Source organism: Diceros bicornis, chromosome 14 (assembly GCF_020826845.1).
Source record: "Diceros bicornis minor isolate mBicDic1 chromosome 14, mDicBic1.mat.cur, whole genome shotgun sequence".
NCBI lineage: Eukaryota > Metazoa > Chordata > Mammalia > Perissodactyla > Rhinocerotidae > Diceros > Diceros bicornis.
In genome coordinates, this window is record NC_080753.1 from 9059589 (window position 1) to 9078636 (window position 19048).

Genomic DNA, 19048 nt, shown 5'->3' on the forward strand with positions numbered 1-19048 from the left:
TTATTTTTATATCTGCTCACCTATATAATTAAAAAATATATATTTTGTCCCTCATGTTTAGGTCTAATATATACAAAAGCTTTCACTGAATTTCTCATCCGTGGAAATAACTTTTATTTTTTCTCTGTTTTTTTAGTCTTTATACACATCTAGACATAATTTAATATTTATACATTACAATGTATATGCAACTATTCAATGAGTTGAATATTGATCAGATAGATTATATCACTTGAATATATCCCTAGAGAATCTGGCCAATACACAACTCTTATATAGAAACTAGCTGTTATATATAACATTATAGAGTTCATAATTTAGAGAAGATACATTTTGAATATGAAAACTTAATCTCAAATTTTTGTATGTACTGATTTCCTTAGTTACAGACCAACAATAATTGGGGAAAATTTTATTTCTTTGTAGACTTCAGTAAAAGGAAAGCAAAATTTTACCTTTAGGAAGTTCATATGGCCAGCACATAGTAAAACTGATACAGTAAGATAGGAAACAATTGTGTTTCTTTTTCAGTTTTAATGAGCAATAATTGACATACATCATTGTATAAGTTTAAGACGTATAGCATGATGGCTTGATTTGCATATATTGTGGAATTATTATCATAATAGCTTCAGCAAGCATCCATCATCTCATATAGATACAATAAAAAGAAAAGAAGAAAAAAGAAAAAAATTTTTCTTCTTGTGATGAAAACTCTTAGGATTAACTCTCCTAACAACTTCCCTATATATCATACAGCAGTGGGGGCTAACTATTGTCATCATGTTGTACATTACATCCTTAGTACTTACATATCATATAACTGGAAGTTTGTTCCTTTTGACCAACTTCCTCCTGTCCCCCATCCCCCATCCTCCACCTCTGGTAACCATAAGTCTGATTTATTTTTCTATGAATTTGTTTGTTGTTGTTTTTTAGATTCCACATGTAAGTGAGATCATACAGTATTTGTCTTTCTCTGTCTAGTTTCACTTAGCATAATGCCTTCAAGGTCCATCCATGTTGTTGCAAATGGTAGGATTTCCTCATTTTTTATGGCTGAGTAATATTTCATTGTATATTTATACCACAACTTCTTTATCCATTCATCTGTCAATGGACACTTAAGTTGTCGCCATGTCTTGGCTATTTTAAATAATGCAGCTATGAACGGAGGGGTGCAGATAATTTTTGAGTTAGTGTTTTTGTATCCTGATACAAAATACCCAGAAGTGGAATATTTTTTGTTTTTTGAGGATCCTCTATACTGTTTTCCATAGTGGCTGTACCAATTTACAATCCCACCAACAGTGCACAAGGGTTCCCTTTTCTCCACATCCATGCCAGCATTTGTTATCTCTTGTCTTTTTGATGGTGGCCATTCTAACAAGAGTGAAGTGATATCTCATTGTGGTTTTAATTTGCGTTTCCCTAATAACTAGTGATGTTGAGCATCTTTTCATGTACCTGTCAATCTCTCATATATCTTCTTTGGAAAAATGTCTGTTCAGGTCCTTTGCCCATTTTTTTATTGGATGATTTGTTTTTCTTCTATTGAGTTGTATGAGTTTACATATTTAGGATATTAACCCTTTATTTGATATATTGTTTGCAAACATTTTTTTCCCAGGAAGCTATTGTTGTTTGTTAGGTAAGAGATGGTCTTGCTACTGTATAGGGCAATAAAATAGTGTAAATGCATGCCTTTCCATAAAATTTCAAGTGGTTACGTTTTTATAGGGGTCAAAAATAAAAATTTTAGCTAAAATTCAAAGTTATAGGGTAGATGTTGAAGGTAGTATGTAGAAAAAAACTAATACTGAAAAATAGTAAACAATCTATATTATGCCAAAAAAAACGAATATTGAAAAATAGTAATCTAAATTATGCCAGATTCTAAATTGCTCAGTTGATATAAATAGAAAATGAAATAATAAGATTCAATATAGAGTAATATATTCCCTTTTGAGTAAATTTAGACTTTTCAGATCATAAAGAAACAAAAATGTTGGATTATATTATATTGATTTTTGTTTTTTAAATGCAACAAAGATTCTTGGAAGTAAATTATTAAATCTCTTAAATACAAATTATTAAAGGGAATGTAGAATAGGGAGTAGGAATAAGTGCCTCTGAAGTACTTGTTTCTTGGTGTCAAAGATAGAAAATTCAACCAAACAGGTTGGGTTATTTGACAATATGGTTAATTTAAACCCATGCCATGATGCCAGTCTTGAATGCATTTAATTCTTCATGATGAGTCTATGTTACTTGACCTATGAGTATTTGTTGACTCTAGAATTTTTCAGATGTTATACAATTATAATGTGATATGATATATTATAATATGACATATTGTATCATACTATGACATAACATAATATAAAGTTTAAATAATGCATTTAGCAAGTTGAATAGATTTGTCATATTTATAGAAGTGCCCCATTTACTGTCAGTGAAAAATCCACATCATGTTGTACTCTATCTTTTAATGAAGGAGGTTATTGGATACCAAGAATTTCAGAGTATTACAGAGGACAGGACTTGCCACAAATGATTTATAATCACATCAGCATTGCCCTGCTTGAGGTTTATGAGATCACACTGTTTGATCAATTCCAGAAGCTACAAAGGGAAGTTCTGTGTATATAAGTCACTGGGTTCACTCTGGCAGCAAGATCAGTATGGCACTAACATGGCTTTTTCCTAAAAATGTTGTGATGATTTCCATTGTTATTTTTTAAATATGTAATAAATAGTTACACTTTACATTATCCATGGAAAGATTGATTATAGATTCTATCAGAATCCAGAGAAGATTATTTTGAAGAGACATGAAAAGAAAAGAAGGCTATGAGGCCAGCCTTGATTTTTTTATTCCTTCACTATCCACACTTATTCCTTATGAATGCTAGCGGATCATTTGTGACAATTTTTAAGCTATGGTTATAATTAAGTTGATGACTTATGCAAAAGGGAACATCATTAAAGAGTCATGGAAATTTAAGAGAAAGGTTTAATCATTCTTTTAACCTATATAGTGAAAATCACATTTTGAAATTCTTTTTGGTCAATTTATGTAATCATTTCGATGCCTAAGTTGAAAGAATGAGGGTGCTATTATATCTGAGACTTATCCGGCATATGTTTTCTCCGTATATTTCTGAGATATAATTTAGAAAATTACTGGAATCCATGAGTCTTAAAGAAAAAAAAGGGGGGGTACCTCCAGGAAGGCTAATGAAAGTCTATTCGGCACTATTATCATTACTGGAATTGCTATATTACGTTATTAAATGTGTCCCAACGCAAGGTGGGAGTTGTGCTCATCAGCATGATATTTGAAGAAGGCCAGGGACTTGCCTCTTACAGTTGTTCTCATATTCTGGACAGAAAAGCTGTGTCTTCCCAAGATGTTCTGGCAGCAGCATGTGTGAAAGTGCAGGACTGACAGCACTGCTGCATTGTATTGCTGGCCCTCTCCACCTCCAGCAGTCCCAGGAGCGTGTCTTCACCTCTTTAAGTACCTGCAAGTCTTAAAAGTCACTACTACTGAAGTCTTAACAGAAAATACACCTGGACACCTCGGGAAAAGCAGAAGAAAAAAATATGATGGTTTTACAAAACTATACACTAACTCAGTAACCTGGTAAGAAACCTTCGAAATCTATCTTCTAAATCTATTTTCTTCTTCCAAAAACCTAAGAAGCAAAGGCTCTCCAAAATAAAACTTACCTATAAACTAAGAAATACTTCACAATTATCTTTCAAAATAAAGCAACCGTCATATAAGCTTTTCATCATACCCCACAATATTCTTCTATTTTCAGGTAAATTAAAACCATGAGACATTTAAACAGGTTTATAAAGATTTAGGGAACTCCCTTCAAACTCAGTCATCTGCCCTGGGTAAAAATAAGTAAGTGATTGTTGCAAAAAAGTAAAAATAAAGGAGGCTTTTGTTGCTTCGCAACCTCCCCAGGAGCTTCTCGGGTGAATCTGAAAGTAGCCGCCGTGCACGGAGGGCAGGGAGAAACGAAGAAAGAGGCAGACCACCCCAGAGGGGTAGGTGGCAGGTTTAATAAGCCAGGGAACTTACTTACGAGGCTTGTCTTGGGCGGCTGCAAGACAAGTAGAACTTGGCACCCACCCACCAGAATATTGAAAGTTTATATCGAGGTTTTAACTGGGTTCAGTCATGTAGGCAGGGAACCTTGACTGGGTTCAGTCATGTACTCAGTCCAAGGAATCTCATCACCACATTACTATCTCAAGACTGTATCCTTGGAGCAGCTTCTGAGGAGGGGGGAGGGCAAGCGGGACATACATTCTAAGGACGGGGAGGGGGTAGGGAGCCTCCAATTGCCCCCGTCCAGCTCGCAGGTCAACTGGCGGTCACATCTTCTTGATGACCTCCTCCAACACTCCACCCTCGTGACCGGCTCTTACAATCTCACACGCCCCCTCTTCCACAGTGTGTCCTGAGCGGTCAGCACGGGGTTCACTAGCATGGAGGTGGCTCATTTGGCAGCTGTCTAGCCGCATTGAAGCACATGCCACAGCATCGATACACGCACATGCAAGAGAAAGGTTAAGACAATGATATCCAAAGTCAGTGACAACTTTTTCCACCAAAAGCCCCATGAGCTGAACCATTGATTTACTAAGTGCTCTAGGTTGGGGGTTGTATCACGCAGGGCACTCACTTGTGTCCTCATGTGATTTAATAGAGAGGACGCATTAACAGACTCATCAAGTATGAACAACATTCTGTTTGGATAATGGCACAGGTGCCTCCTTGTGAGGCAGTAATGATGTCCAAGGCCATTCTGTTTTGGAGGACAGCTTTTCTCATTAGAGACATTTCAGTGTTCAGTAAGGACAGGCTTTGTTGGCTATTATTTAAGGCTTGCTGGGTGAATTTAGTAAGGGCTTCTCTATGTACTATAATGTCCTCCAGGCCAATAGAGGGAACAAAGATGGCAGCCAAATCATGGTACCAGTGGGAAACAGAATGTGCCTACCTGGCCTTGAGGAGAGGGAGGTTGGCAGCTTTAGGAATTTGACCTGGTTGTACATACCACACATGTTGGCTGGAGGAGGCAGAACCGTAAGATGTGAGGAGATGGACTAGGGGTGAAATAGACCAGACCAGGACCCCCGCTTTTTCTGCATGTGTGTTTCAAGAGGTCCAGCTTGTGGTAGGACAACAGGATCCCAGTGGAGATTGAGTAGTTCTCCCTCACCCGGGGGTGCAAAGTAACTCACCCATCCCGGCGGACTGTCCCATTGCAAATTCCAGAAGATAACTGTTCCCAGGTGTGATGGGGCTTGGTGTTCTCAGGAGCACAGCACATTGATCTACGGTGAGAGTCGGAGCAATAGCTGTTTCCAGCGACTTCCATACCTTCACGGCACTGGGTGTCTCAGCAGGGGTCCCCAGTCTGGCATAGGGGTCAACAGGCCCTACTGGTCGATCATTCAAACATATTAAAGCCTGGACAGTACTTTAGTCCACCTGGCCAAGGTTTTTTTACCTGTTAGTAATTTAATCTGCTGCTTTAATATTCCACTTTTCCTGTTTACCAACCCTGCTGCTTTCGGGTTACAGGGGAGATGGAACCTCCATTCAGTGTCATGTTCTTTAGCCCAGTCTTGTACATCATGACCTTCAAAATGTGACCCCCGATTACTGTCTATTTGATGAGATTATCTGTACATGATACTCAGCTTCTCTAATTCCCTAATAGTGGCAGCTTGGTTTGTGTGGCGACAAGGGAAAGCTTGAGTTAAGCCAGGTGCAGTGTCCAGAAACCAGGACATATTTAGAAGCCTCACTCGGAGGGAGGAGGCCAATATAATCAATTTGCCAATCCCTCACCAGTTGGGAACCCTGGTGGGTGGCCTCAGACTCCTTTGGCAGTTGCCTTGGGCATTGTTTAGAATACACATGACATGCTGTTATTGCATTAACCAAGTCACTGAATTTCAAGGGCAATCCGGCATCACTGGCAATGTGCCATCCGCCTGGGTACAATGGTGGCCACTCTTCCATGCACCCAATCTGCTGTGTCTACTGAAGGGTCACTTCCTAGGGCTCATACCCAAGCTAGGACATCAGCTTCCTGATTGCCAGGGGGTGGCAGTGCCTTATGAGCTGGGGTGTGGAAGACAGTGAGAACTTCCTCAGGCTCTCGCAGGTGAACCCAAATGTCTTTGCACATATCCTGACCCCACCGGGCTTATTTAGGATCATCCACCCCTCCGCTTTCCATTGTCCATGCCGTAGGGTTAATCCTTTTAGAACAGCCCAACTGTCAGTGTAAAGGGTTAATGGCCAGGGTTCATGAGTAATCACCAGCCAAACCCCTCTGAGTTCAGCCCACTGGCTGCTGTGGTTCAAGTTCATTCCTTCCTGAGAGGCTCAACCTGAAGGAGCGCTGCACACACTACTAAGAACTGTTGCTCTATGGGGGCATGTCAGGTTTCTGCCTCCTTCAGAGCTAGGGTACTCTCCCCTGCTCTTGTCTGTGCCACAGTCCCTAACCCATACCTTCCGGAGTCACAGACGCATCTAACTCAAATGGTAGCCCTGCTTGGGAGATGTCCAGAGCTTTAATCTGCTTCACTAGCATTTTTGCCTTCTCAAAGGCAGCTTGCTGTTCTGATCTCCAGCCCCACACATGCCCTTGCTTTATCAGGTAGTGTAAAGAGTGGACACACTGTGCCAGGTGGGGAATAAAAGTCCTCCAGAACCCCAAAATCCCTACAAAGGCTTTTATCTCCTTTACATTCTTAGGGGTTGGATAGGCTGCGTCTTGTCAAACACAGCTTCTGGGAAAACACGCATCTTACCCCACCAAAGGAATCCCGAAACCTTATGGCCCTGTGTAGGCCTGTTTACTGTCATCTTTTCCCTTTCGGATGTTCCAGCAAAGCCTGCAGTGTGTCCTGCAGCAGAGGCAGGTCTTCACATGGTGACATTATATCAGTATAGTCAGTATAGTGGGCCCAGATTACTGATGTGGGGGAAGGAGAACAGGGAGAGGTCTCGGGCTACCATCCCATGACATATTGTGGGGCTGTGCAGTTAGCCTTGGGGAACCCTTTAAAAAGTCCATTATTGTCCCTCCCACATGAAGGCAAATAGATCTTAGTTTTCAGAAGCCTGTACTTGTCAGTCTTTCCATGAATCTCCTTGAAGATGAAACACTCTTGCAAAAGCATCACAGTAAAACAATAACTGTCTGCAAATGACAAAGGACTAAAAAATGGCCATGTTTAAAGATTTTACAATTCTCTTTTTTCTCTTTAACTTAAATAAATCCATTCCACTCTTAGCTTGACCACCCCTAAAATTTCTTTCTGCCACAAACCTTCTGCAACTTTCTACGTCTACTTAGGTTTTGTCCTGTCTTTTTTCTTTCTTATTCTGGAACAATCCTTTTATTCTAGGACAAAATTACTTTCTTTTTTTCTTTTATAAAAAAAAAAAAAAACTCACATCCTTTATATCTTTCCTTACCCAAAATACACATTCTATTTTCCTTTCCTTCAACAAAAATGCATCTCTATTTCTCATACCTTCTACCAAAAATACACATCCTACTCTCCTATGTAGTCATTTTCTTTCATTCTTATTATTTAAGTATTTAAAGAAAAAAAAAAAAAACCTTAGCTCTTTTATAAATCGGTTTTGGCAAGAGAACTTCTCACAGCAGTCTGTATTTTAAAAAGTCTCCTGCTTCCATTTTTTTCTTCCTTCAGTCTTTCTGGGCAATGTTTACATTATTTCCTGGGGTGTTTACATTTCAAAGACATGATAAAATTCCCAACTTCAAGGGACAGAGAAAAAAATGCAAGTTTCCTCGTAGGAGTCTTGTGGGAGTTGCTGTTTAAAATTTTCCTTTGTATTAGGGGTCAGACATTTTGTCCGTTTCCTCAAGCATCACGGCAGCATCCTCATCATTCTCATCGCTTTCCCAGGGGTTCTGCCTCTTAGTGTCCCAGTCAGGCTTTGTCACAAGAGCTCGGACCTTAATCTGACCTAGCTTGTGCCCTCCTAGCTTTACAAAAGGGCACTGTGAGGTCTCCAACTTCTCATCCTGCCCTTCCACCGTGTCTGCCAGCCTGAGGGTAGCAGAGTAGCGGACACTGCACGTCCTTCTCGAATCTCAGCTTGTCTTCCAGCTCCCTGACCTGAGCTTCAGCCTCTGGTTGAGCTTCGGTGGCCAGTCGACCTGCCCACAGTAGAGGCCAGCCCCCTGCAGCAGCCGTTCATTTCACTTCTTTGGCACAGTGCTCTATGCACAGTTCCCCAGACAAGCACATTAAAGCAGCAGTGTTTTCAGGGCCTTCCCGTCCTCTCGTCACGGTCCCCAAGCATCTAACTATGGGCCACCCCTCCCCACACAGAGATGGCTGACCAACGTTGCTTTTCCCCCACGGATACCTCTTTCGCAAGGCCCATTTCTTTGGTTTCCTGGCTGGCTCGCCTCTGGGTGGGTTGCAACCTTCTTGGGAGCTTCCTGGGTGTAGTCTGAAACTGGGCCCCTTATAGAGAGGGCAGGGAGAGACTGAAAAAAAGCAGACCGCTCCAGATTGGTGGTGGCAGGTTTAATAAGCAAAGGAACTTACTTAAACAAGGCGAGTGGATTTCCACACGAGCCCGCCAAATCTTCAAGTTTATATAGAGGCTCTAACTGGGTTCAGTCATGTACCCAGTCCAGATAGTCTCATCACCATATTACCATCTCAAGGCTGTCTCCTTGGAGCAGTTTCTGGGAGTGGGGAAGGCAAGAAGGGCACACATTCCAAAGAGAGGGGAGGGATGGGGAGCCTCCCATTGCCCCCGTCCAGCTCACAGGTCGACTGGCAGCCCCATCTTCACGACCTCCTCCAACAGCTTTGTTTCTGTTATTAGCAAGGTAATCCAATATCCGGCAAGTTTCAGACTAGTCAGTATTATTTATTCCCCACAGCACCACATGAAGATTAGGCACTGAAGTGTGAAGACACAGGACAGGGATCCCCGTGTTGATACTTCGTGTGACACAAGGGGCAGGGAAGAGGAGACACAGACAAGGAGAATGAAAGCACAAAGTGAAAACTTAACATCAAACATCAGAGATGGGAAAAATAAACTGGGTAAAAATTCACCATAGGAGCGAGGAGAAGGCAGTGAGACCAGCGGGTCGTGGACTGAAATCACAGGGGTAACGGAGCTGAAGATAAGGATGGTGGTAGTCTCCCTCTTAGTGTTTGCCCTGACAACGTCAGACCCTGAAGCGAGGATTTAGGTGCAGATAGTTTATCCAAGAATCAAAATTTAAGGAGTAGGCTGAGTGAAAGAAAGAAGGAGAAAAGCCAAAGAAGGTATGAAAATCAGCTGGTTCCTACTATGGGAAATAGGGGCTCATTCTCACTAGGAACCCTCTAAGAGCCATGTGGAAGCCCCTCAGAGTTGTCCCGCCAAAGGGAAGAGAGGTTGGGACATTTATCTATGGCCTGCGTCCCCCAGAGCATCGAGTGCCCTTGAACCCCTGGGCTGTGCCTGTGTGGACTGAGTGTTTTTCCCAGGCTTCAGGAAACAACAATGACAAGAACCCAGGCATATACTTCTGGTTCTGAGCAAATATTTAACTTATAAAAGGCATACATTAAAGAAGGAGAGAAGAAAATGTGTAAAATTCTAAAATAACTAAGAAATTCAAGTCAAGATGACATAAGCCAAAAGAGCTGTTAGTAGAATAAAGAGGCAGAAGAAAAATTTAAAGTATATGGTAAAATTGCCAGGAAGAAAACAAAATTCCATGACGAATTCAACAACTATATTTCAGAATTTGCAGAATTCTTGAGACGGTGCCAGAAAGGGTGAGTTTTCTCTTCAATAACTCTTCTCTATATCTTTTATAGGATTAGATATTTAGCTGTAACCGTGGAAGTCCTGAATAGAGAGGACATTGCCCAGACTTCCTTGCAGCTGCATAGAGACCTATGACTAGGTTCTGGCCAATGTAAAAAGTTCTATGGAGGTTTCTAAAAATCTTTCTTGAGACAGTGTAAAAGATCCCTTTTCTCTTATTCTCCGTTTGTCCAGCCAGCTGTCAGAAAAGCAAAGGCGACTCCCATGGACCTTGAGGTCAAAGGTGTGCGGAATAGAGCAATAAAAGACGCAGCTGACATTTAGGAAACCACGTCAACCCTAAACCATCCACCTGGATTTTTAGGCAAAAGAGCAATGAAATGTCATCTGGTTTAAACTACCTCTCTTTGGGGTTTTGTGTTTCCTGCTCTGAACCTAATGCTACAAGATACAGAGACAAAAGTCAGCAAATACAAAACATTGCTACTCTTGCTGCAGATATATATCAATCAGCATTTGATATGTATATATACATATATACACTATATATTTGATATGTACATTTGGTGTATATATTTGATGAATATTAAAATTGCCTAAGTCACCTTTGCTTTTCAGTACTGTTTTACATTCGGTAGATTCCAAATTGTCAGCAGGATGAAAGAAGGGAGGAGACAAAGGACCTTGTTAATATTTTAGTTCATTTCCTTCTAGTCTTTTTTCCAACACCTAGGTGTTTGATCATATAAATGTAATTATGTTTATGTAACTTTTAAATTATTTTTCTACAGTATTACATAGTCTTAATACATAATTTTTAACGACTATAAGTTGTTAAAGTATTTGGGATGGTAATGGTTATAAAGTGTGAAACTGGTAACTAAGAATAGCTTTGTTGGGCAACAAACTCACTGAATAGATTTGGGGATAGTCTCTAGAGAGCTGTAACTTAAAGAAGAACTCACTGAAACAACCTAAGACCCAAGGAAACAAGGATACTAAAGCAGAGTCCATAGAGGAAGGCTGAGTCCAAGGCCAAGGAAAATAAAGATATCAAATACCAACTCTGTAAAGGCCAAAAGCAGGACAGTCTGTGGTCAGAGCCAAGCCCAAGGGCAAGATCCTAACAGATCAGTGTTCCAAAAATGTTTTTGTATGTGTAGGTGTGTACAAGGTTGGAGGGAACAGAGCCTTGGCATTTCAGCAGGTTGTTCTTGCTTAAATGATTAGGTGTGGCAGACAGAGTTAAGATTAAAGTGATCCATAATAGACCATGGTCACATAGTAGGCAGCTTTTAATTTTTCAATATAAATAATATTTCAATAAAGAAAAATAAATATACCTTCATACACACACACGCACGCACACACACTCAATTTTTGAGATTACTTCCATAAATCATTTAAGAGAAATGTAATTACTGGGCCACAGTCTATTTTATGTTTTTGTTAAATATCTTTATAAAATTTTCTTAATCACTTTCCATAAAGGTTCTAGCAAAAAAGACTGCCACCAGTAGTGGATTTGACCTCTTCTTTAATCACACTGGGTGTTATTAGAAATAACTAAAAGGAAAAAAATCTCTATTTTACAGGTGATAAAATCAATGTTATTCTGGCTTACATTTCTTTGATTAATAAAGAAAGTGGACATTTTCTTACAATCTTATATTAACCTCAGTTCTTCAATAACGTGTATTGATGTTTTTATCTATCAAACACATACTGCATTCTAATTCACTGATGTAGTGGTACATAAGGGATAAAACTTAGTGAATATTTCTTTATTTAAGACACATGCACTAGTTTGCGAGGGTTGCCCTAACAATATACCATGGGGGGGTGGTTTACACAGCAGAAATGTATTTTCCCACAGTTCTGGAGGCTGGAAGTCCAAGACTGAGGCATCAGCAGGTGTAGTTTCTTCTGAGGCCTCTCTCCGTGGCTTGCTGATAGCCACCTTCTCACTGTGTCCTCATTGTTCACCCCTCAGTCTGGGTGTCGTCTGTGTCCCAGTCTTCTTTTCTTATAAGAACACCAGTCAGATTGGATTGGGGCCACGTATCTGACATCATTTCACCTTAATCCCCTCTTTAAAGGCCCTCTTTCCAAATACAATCACATTCTGAAGTACTGGGCCAGGTTAGGACTTCAACATATGAGTTTTGTGAAGACACAATTCAGCCCATACTATCCAAATGCCAAAAGGCAGGATTTACGTGGTCTTAAAGCAAATAGGGTATATTTTTTGCTCAGTTTTCCAGAAGAGGTTTTCAGGTAATGAAGTGAAATAATCATATTTGTTTGGGGGTAGTTAATCCTAACAACACTGTAGAGGGTAGACTGGATTAGAGAAAAAATAGAAATGAGTGACCAGCTGGAAGGCTGCTGGAACAGCCTAGGAGGGAAACCCTGAGGTCCTCAACCATGTTATGGCCAGGGTACTGGGTAGAGGACCATTCAGGAGGCATTTTCTGTTTCTTAGACAAGTTATTTACAAACTTCTCCAGTAAGAACAGGCCTGGAGTATATAACAAAATCCCTTTGGTTGTGATGGCTTGTGACAACAATGATGTTGGGGATGAGGGTCAATGTTTTAAAGCATGCCTATTGCCCTGAGTTCTCTCAGGCCCACCCCCATGGATCCCACCACCACTCCCTTCTGAAGCATTGCCTCAGACTTCCCTCAGCAATTGTCTGAGCTAGAGTGACAGGAGCTCTGTTAGGTAGCTGACAATTTGAAATCAGACTAGTGCCTGACATTATAATATTCAATTTTTTTTTTTTTGTAAGGAAGATCAGCCCTGAGCTAACATCCGATGCCAATCCTCCTCTTTTTGCTGAGGAAGACTGGCCCTGAGCTAACATCCGTGCCCATCTTCCTCTACTTTATATGGGACGCCGCCAGAGCATGGCTTGACAAGTGGTGCGTCAGTGCGCCTAGGATCCGAACTGGCGAACCCCGGGCCGCCGCAGCGGAGCGCGCGCACTTAACTGCTTGTGCCACCAGGCCAGCCCCCCTATAATATTCAATTTTAATAGAAAAAACCTCTGTATGTTTTAAATAAATTTTGTGTCAAATGACCCTGATAGTTGACTGAACTTTTCAGAGAGCAGACGTCTAAAATCCTTTTTGAAAGTGGGATTGGTATAAATTATAAGTAAATTATTTTATTTAAATAGACTCTTTGGATACTAAATCAACATCACATAACTAGATAAAGCTGTAAATGCTAACAGAAGTCTTTAAGCTGGGATGGACTAATTTTTTCAGGAGTAATTTTCTTCTTGCTAATTACTTACTCATAATAAGTACAAATGTATTTCCCAATGGTACAATAAAAATGACTATATTTTTCTCAAATACCTGGTATCCATGCTTAGTTAGGATATAATAAAAGTGACCTGGGGCTGGTCAAAGAGCAGGTGCCAAAGGAGTTTGTTAAAATAACAGCTGAACTGTGTTGGAAATCTGAACTGCAGGTACCAGATTTGGGACTAGGTATTTATATTAGTTTTCTTGTTTTATCTTCCCAGGGGATCCATTGAAATGCACATTCGTATCTCCATTCTGTGTGTTAGGAGATTGAGGCTCAGAAAGGTTACTGAGGATGGAGAGTTAATAAGTGTCAAGGCCTGGATTTGACCCGGGTATCTGGTGACAAAGCCTACCCTCCTACTACGCTGAGGAGCTTTGATTTTAGAAAGCATTCATATCTGAAAATTCTACTATTTTTCAAAGTTTAGACAGACTGACTTAACTGAAATGCTAGTAAGTTCATTTACATTAAGATAGTCTATGGATATTGGTACTTCCTTCCCAGTCAGTCAGCTGTGCAGAATGCTATTCCCTGTTTCCACCATAAGGTTAAGATTATTCTAATAAACTTTTAAGCACAAGGGAGATCTTAAGAGATCTTTATCCACTTTAAATTTCTAAAGAGACTTAATCATGTTCTGTGATTCATATTAATAACATTTTGTGAATCTCCTTGAAAGCTCCTGTGTTTTAGGGAAAGATTTAGTTTAATTTTTTGTTTGTTTTTTGAGAAAGATCAGCCCTGAGCTAACATCCATGCCAATCCTCCTCTTTTTGCTGAGAAAGACTGGCCCTGAGCTAACATCTATTGCCAATCCTCCTCCTTTTTTCCCCCCTTTTTCTCCCCAAAGCCCCAATAGATAGTTGTGTGTCATAGTTGCACATCCTTCTAGTTGCTGTATGTGGGACGCCACCTCAGCATGGCTGGACAAGCGGTGCATCGGTGCACGCCCAGGATCCAAACTCGGGCCGCCAGCAGCAGAGTGCGTGCACTTAACCCCTAAGCCATGGGGCCGGCCCGCAGAAAGATTTAGTTTAAAAAAAAAAATAACTCATTTCTCTGAGGGACATTATTTGTCAGGCCATTGAAATCCAAAGTCAATGCTAAGGATGGATACATTTTCTTAGATTTAGCAAGTTAATGGTTAAAATAAGCACATTATTGATAATCCAAAGAAGATGCTAAATTCTCTATTTTAGAGTTCATTAAAGAGATTTTTAGTTTGAATTAAACTAAAAGTCAAACTAATTTGAATAAAACTTGTCTGTGTACTTTGTAATTTATTTTTTTATAAAGGAAATGTTTCACAATAGCAGGACTTTTATTAACATGTAAGCAACTTCTAAGTGATGTTTGAAAACAGAAATAGTTCTTTCAATAAAGAAAAGTATTCCTGTTAAAGTTTAATTTTCAAAGAGGTAAAATCACTACTTTCAGGCAAATATTACTGTGTCAAAGATTCTATTTAACTCAATTAATGAGGGAAGCAATGATACTGTGATCAGTTCAAGGAGTATTTAAGAAATTACGGTTTTATAGGCAATTTAATAAAGAAATGTTAAGATGCTATACAAACTGGTTAATTAGATACAAACTGATTAGTATCTAATAGGCCCTCTATCCTATGGTTATCTCTTCCACCAGACAGAAATTATTTGCATCCCTACTGGAGAAAATCTACAAGTTAGCAAGGAAAAATCTGGGTCCTTTGATGAAGAGTAAACAGTGAAATGAACCAAATTCATCCCTAGACAATCCTTGGGTAGCTGTTGCTCGTGTGTGATATTTAAAAATTGTGCTGCCCATGTTTTTGCTTTCTTTCAAAGTTTTGAATAATTTTTCTGGCAACAAAATGCTTAAATTCAAATTTGTGTGGAGATACATTTATTTAACTACTCAAAATTACGCATCATGTGTCTGCTATTCAACTCAACATAGATTGAAAATATGCATAAGAAATTTACCCTGTCTTCAAATAGTTTATAGTATAAAAGAGAAATAAACAAGTATAAAATGTGTTATGATAAACACGGTAAAAGAGATGTGAATGAGTGATGGGAGGATTCTGAGGCAGGCCAAGCATTTCAGGTTTCCATGTTCAGGGAAATTCCTTAAAAAGATAATATGAGCTATAGAGCACTGAAGAACAGATAGGATATATAAAACACCTGGAATCTAGTAAAAAGAAAATATACCTCCATCTCTCTCAGAAGATAATTTTTGAGGCCTGGCCCCGTGATGTAGTGTTTAAGTTCGACGCGCTCTGCTTTGGCAGCCCAGGTTCACAGGTTCAGATCCTGGGGGCAGACCTATACCACTCGTCAGTCATGCTGTGGCGATGACCCACATACAAAATAGAGGAAGATTGGCACAGATGTGAGCTCAGAGCTAATCTTCCTCAGCAAAAATAAAAATAATTTTTGGTTCATTTCCTTCTATCTTCATTTCTAGATGGGGAGTTTTAAACATGTTAGTATTGTACATACATCATTGCGACCTGCTTGTTCACTTGCAGATATGTTAAGCAATTTTCTATAGATGTGTCAAGCTTTGGAGTTTAGATGTAGAAGGGCATAGAGGCAAGGTAGTCAATTTCATAAATGGCGTTTCATAAAATGTGAGCTACAGACCACCTGCATCAAAATTAGGAGGCTTGTTTAAAAGGCAGGGTCCTGAAACTGCTTCCCCATGATCATCTTGCCTTGTCTTGTACTCACAGTCCCTGTGCATAGTCTGGCACATAATGATACTCAAGGAATTGCTTACTAAACTGAACTTGAGGAGCTAGTATGGTAACAGATGGTGGGCTAGGGAGGTTAGAGATTACCAAAAGTGTGCCAGTCACTAAACCAAGGAGAAGAGGGATGTAAAAGTATCTAACAAATACCAATTATGAAAGGGCAGTGATTTCTCAATTTGACAACAGTAAAATCTGTTTATAACATTAAGCAGAAGCAGTTGTTTTTAAAGACTTTATCAAATATATTCTAACCTGTAAAATACAATTAATTGATTACATTCATTGCTCTGAAATAGCATACCTGTATATGTCAGTAACTTACAAATTGTTGGGAAAATGTAATTAAAAACAAAATCTTCTCCCAATCCAGAAATCCTCTCCACAAATGTAGTGGAGAAAGAAAACAGTTTTATTATTGAATAAGCATTAAATCAGAATGTGATGGACATCACAGGCAGTCCACTAAGAGATTGCAAAGACAGAAAGAAATCTCACCCTTTCATATAGCCAAGCAGATACAACCCATTGCATATTTGTTCTCATTGTAAACAATAACTAGTCCTCAAGTAAGAGGCCTTGACAGCACCATTTATCACACATAGTTCATCCTAACTTCATCTGGTTAATCGGAGTGACCATCTGTGTTAGCTAATTGGCTTTATCCAGAGGAAAAAACAAACGTCTCATATCTTTATGATGAGAGGCAGTTTTGCAAGTTGGGACAAGGCACTCACCAAAGTTAGGCCCCTATCCTCCCACAAAGAGTGGGAGACAGGGGGCTAGCTTCCTTGATATTTACATCTCAAAGGGATGACTCCCAGATCTTTGAGAAAGACATTCCTAGGTCATAAAGCTGACAAAAGGCCCATCTGGCTTTCAAAAGAATTTATATACATTTCAAAGAGGGGAGAAAGTACTTACAAGCACAAGCTTTCTAAAGTATACCTCTGAGAAAAAGGAGAGGAGGAGAATCTAGCTCTTCCCTTATTTTCAACAGGGAGAATTTATTCTCTTATTTTTAATTTGTATTTGTCGTTACGCTATAGAAGGTAGACATTGGGAGAAACATTGTGTAACTTTATAAAACAGAAGATAAAATTAGAACCACTTTCTTCATCTAGGTAAATTTTTGTGGTTTGTATTAAATAACCATAAAACATTAATAAAATGAAATTTTTGCTCAGTAAATATTTAAAACTAAGGTACATTTCTCAGGAAAAACTATGATAGTTATAAATTATTTACTCTCTGTATGACACTGAAAACCATCACACATGAATTGCCATAACTACCCTTTTACTGGAACAAAATAGCATTTTTTTTCTATTTTTAAATGGCGTTGGAGGAAAAATTATTGTAAATAGAATTTTTTAAATATTTTAGTGTTTTTATGCAACAAGTTATTCAATAATGGCTTATGTTTATCAGGTATATTTTTTTGCAAGGGCTGTATCTTATATTTTTAGAACTATCAGATTTTTCCGTGTTTATTTTGGAGTCCTTACCTTATGCAACTATTTAAAGCCCTACAAGGAATGTCTTCTAGTTTTAAGAATTGAATTATAAATCTCTGTAATTATTGTAGGACTTCTTAGTAGATAGAGAAAATTGTATTTGCAAATAATTTATTATTAGTATTTTTAAGTTTAACTCTAGTTCTCAGATGGAAGAGTACTCAAATAGAAAAATATTTCGAACAGAGCAAAACTCAGCTCAGGCCAGACTTTTTTGACCTCATTGCCAACAGGTAGACACCAACCATGCAATGTGTAACCAATCAAGAAGGTAGTAACACACGTATGGAATATGTCTATATGACTCATTTTATGGAAATTATAGCCACTTTGGGGTAAATGACGGTATCAACTGTGGTTTAGACTTTCTATTCTATTATATGAGAAAATCACTTACAAAGTGACATATAAAATATTCTCCACGCAAAATGTAATTTGAGCAGTAGCTGGTACTTTGGTCTATATTACCCTTGCCTAGATATGGTAGATACAGTACTATTAAGGAAATGAGGCCTGCACAGCTTTGTTTATCCATTTATCAATTGATAGGAATTTTGGTTTTTCCACTTTCAGCTGTTACGAATAAGGCTGCTGTGAACATTTGTGTACAAATTTTTGTGTGGACATGTGATTTTAATTCTCTGGATATATATCTAGGAGTGGAATTGCTGGGTCATATTATTACTGTGTTTAACTCTTTGAGGAGCTGCCAGACTCTTTTCCAAAGCAGCTGCACCATTTTAGATTCCCACCAGCCATGTATGAGGGTTCCAATTACTCACATCCTCGCCAGCACTTGCTATTGTCCATCTGATATGTGTATTTTGTCAGCCAATTTAGAAGCATACTTATGTTGTTTCCCTCTGTGGCCTCTCCAGCTCTTTAGACCTATCAGACACAGCTACCTGGTCAGTACCGGGAAGCACTGAAATATTTCCCCTGTTTACTGTGAAATTTGGGTCACACGTGCAAAGACAATATAGACTGTCATTATTCAAGACAAGTTTTGAATGTGAACGTTTGTGTCTCATTGAATAATGAAAACATGTCTCACACACCCAGGATGCCAGGCCCTGTCAGCCTACACAGCGGTACCCAATTTTGCTCTTCAGTATGTATGTCACTAGAATACTGCATAAGTAATAGCTATTAGATTCCCATGCTAAACTGCTGTTCTGACCTTGTTTTGTCATAGGTGGCAGCACAAAGAACCTTCGCAGCTTTCAGATTGGGTAGCTAGGTAAACATTGCTTTCAGTGAAGATCCAGCAGGAAAGTAATAAGACAGCAATTTGAGATGTCATAGAAGTCAAGAACACACAGGGCGATGTGCATTTTCTTTACCCGGCTAAGAATATAAAGAACAGACATTCTTCATCTGTCAGCGCACTGAGGAAGGAACAGAAATGGTTCAGCATTGTTTAAACCTCATAAACGGCAGCCATAAATCAGCAAATTAGCTAATGATTGCCTCTGGGTAGTGATGCATGATGGAAAACAGATGAGGAAAGGTACTCAAGCATCGCACTTGGTAGCTACAGAAAAAATTAAAGTTCCATCTTCATAAAAAAACTGTTTAAGGGATGTTATAAAGGGTTGTGCCCTGGTAG

The 19048-nt window shown here is 39.2% G+C and overlaps 1 protein-coding gene across 8 annotated transcripts in view; it reads left to right on the plus strand.

Annotated features, from left to right (window-relative positions):
- KHDRBS2 (KH RNA binding domain containing, signal transduction associated 2) overlaps positions 1 to 19048 on the plus strand; it is a 552762-nt gene that overhangs the window by 356689 nt on the left and 177025 nt on the right. Inside the window, exon 7 of one of the 8 annotated variants that reach the window (XM_058554091.1) lies at positions 3394 to 4303. The exons of the other annotated variants lie outside the window; for them this stretch is intronic. Coding sequence (XP_058410074.1) covers positions 3394 to 3540 — 147 coding nt within the window. The 3' untranslated portion in view covers positions 3541 to 4303. Of the gene's footprint in view, positions 1 to 3393; positions 4304 to 19048 lie in introns of those variants that run through there. 8 annotated transcript variants of the gene reach the window in all.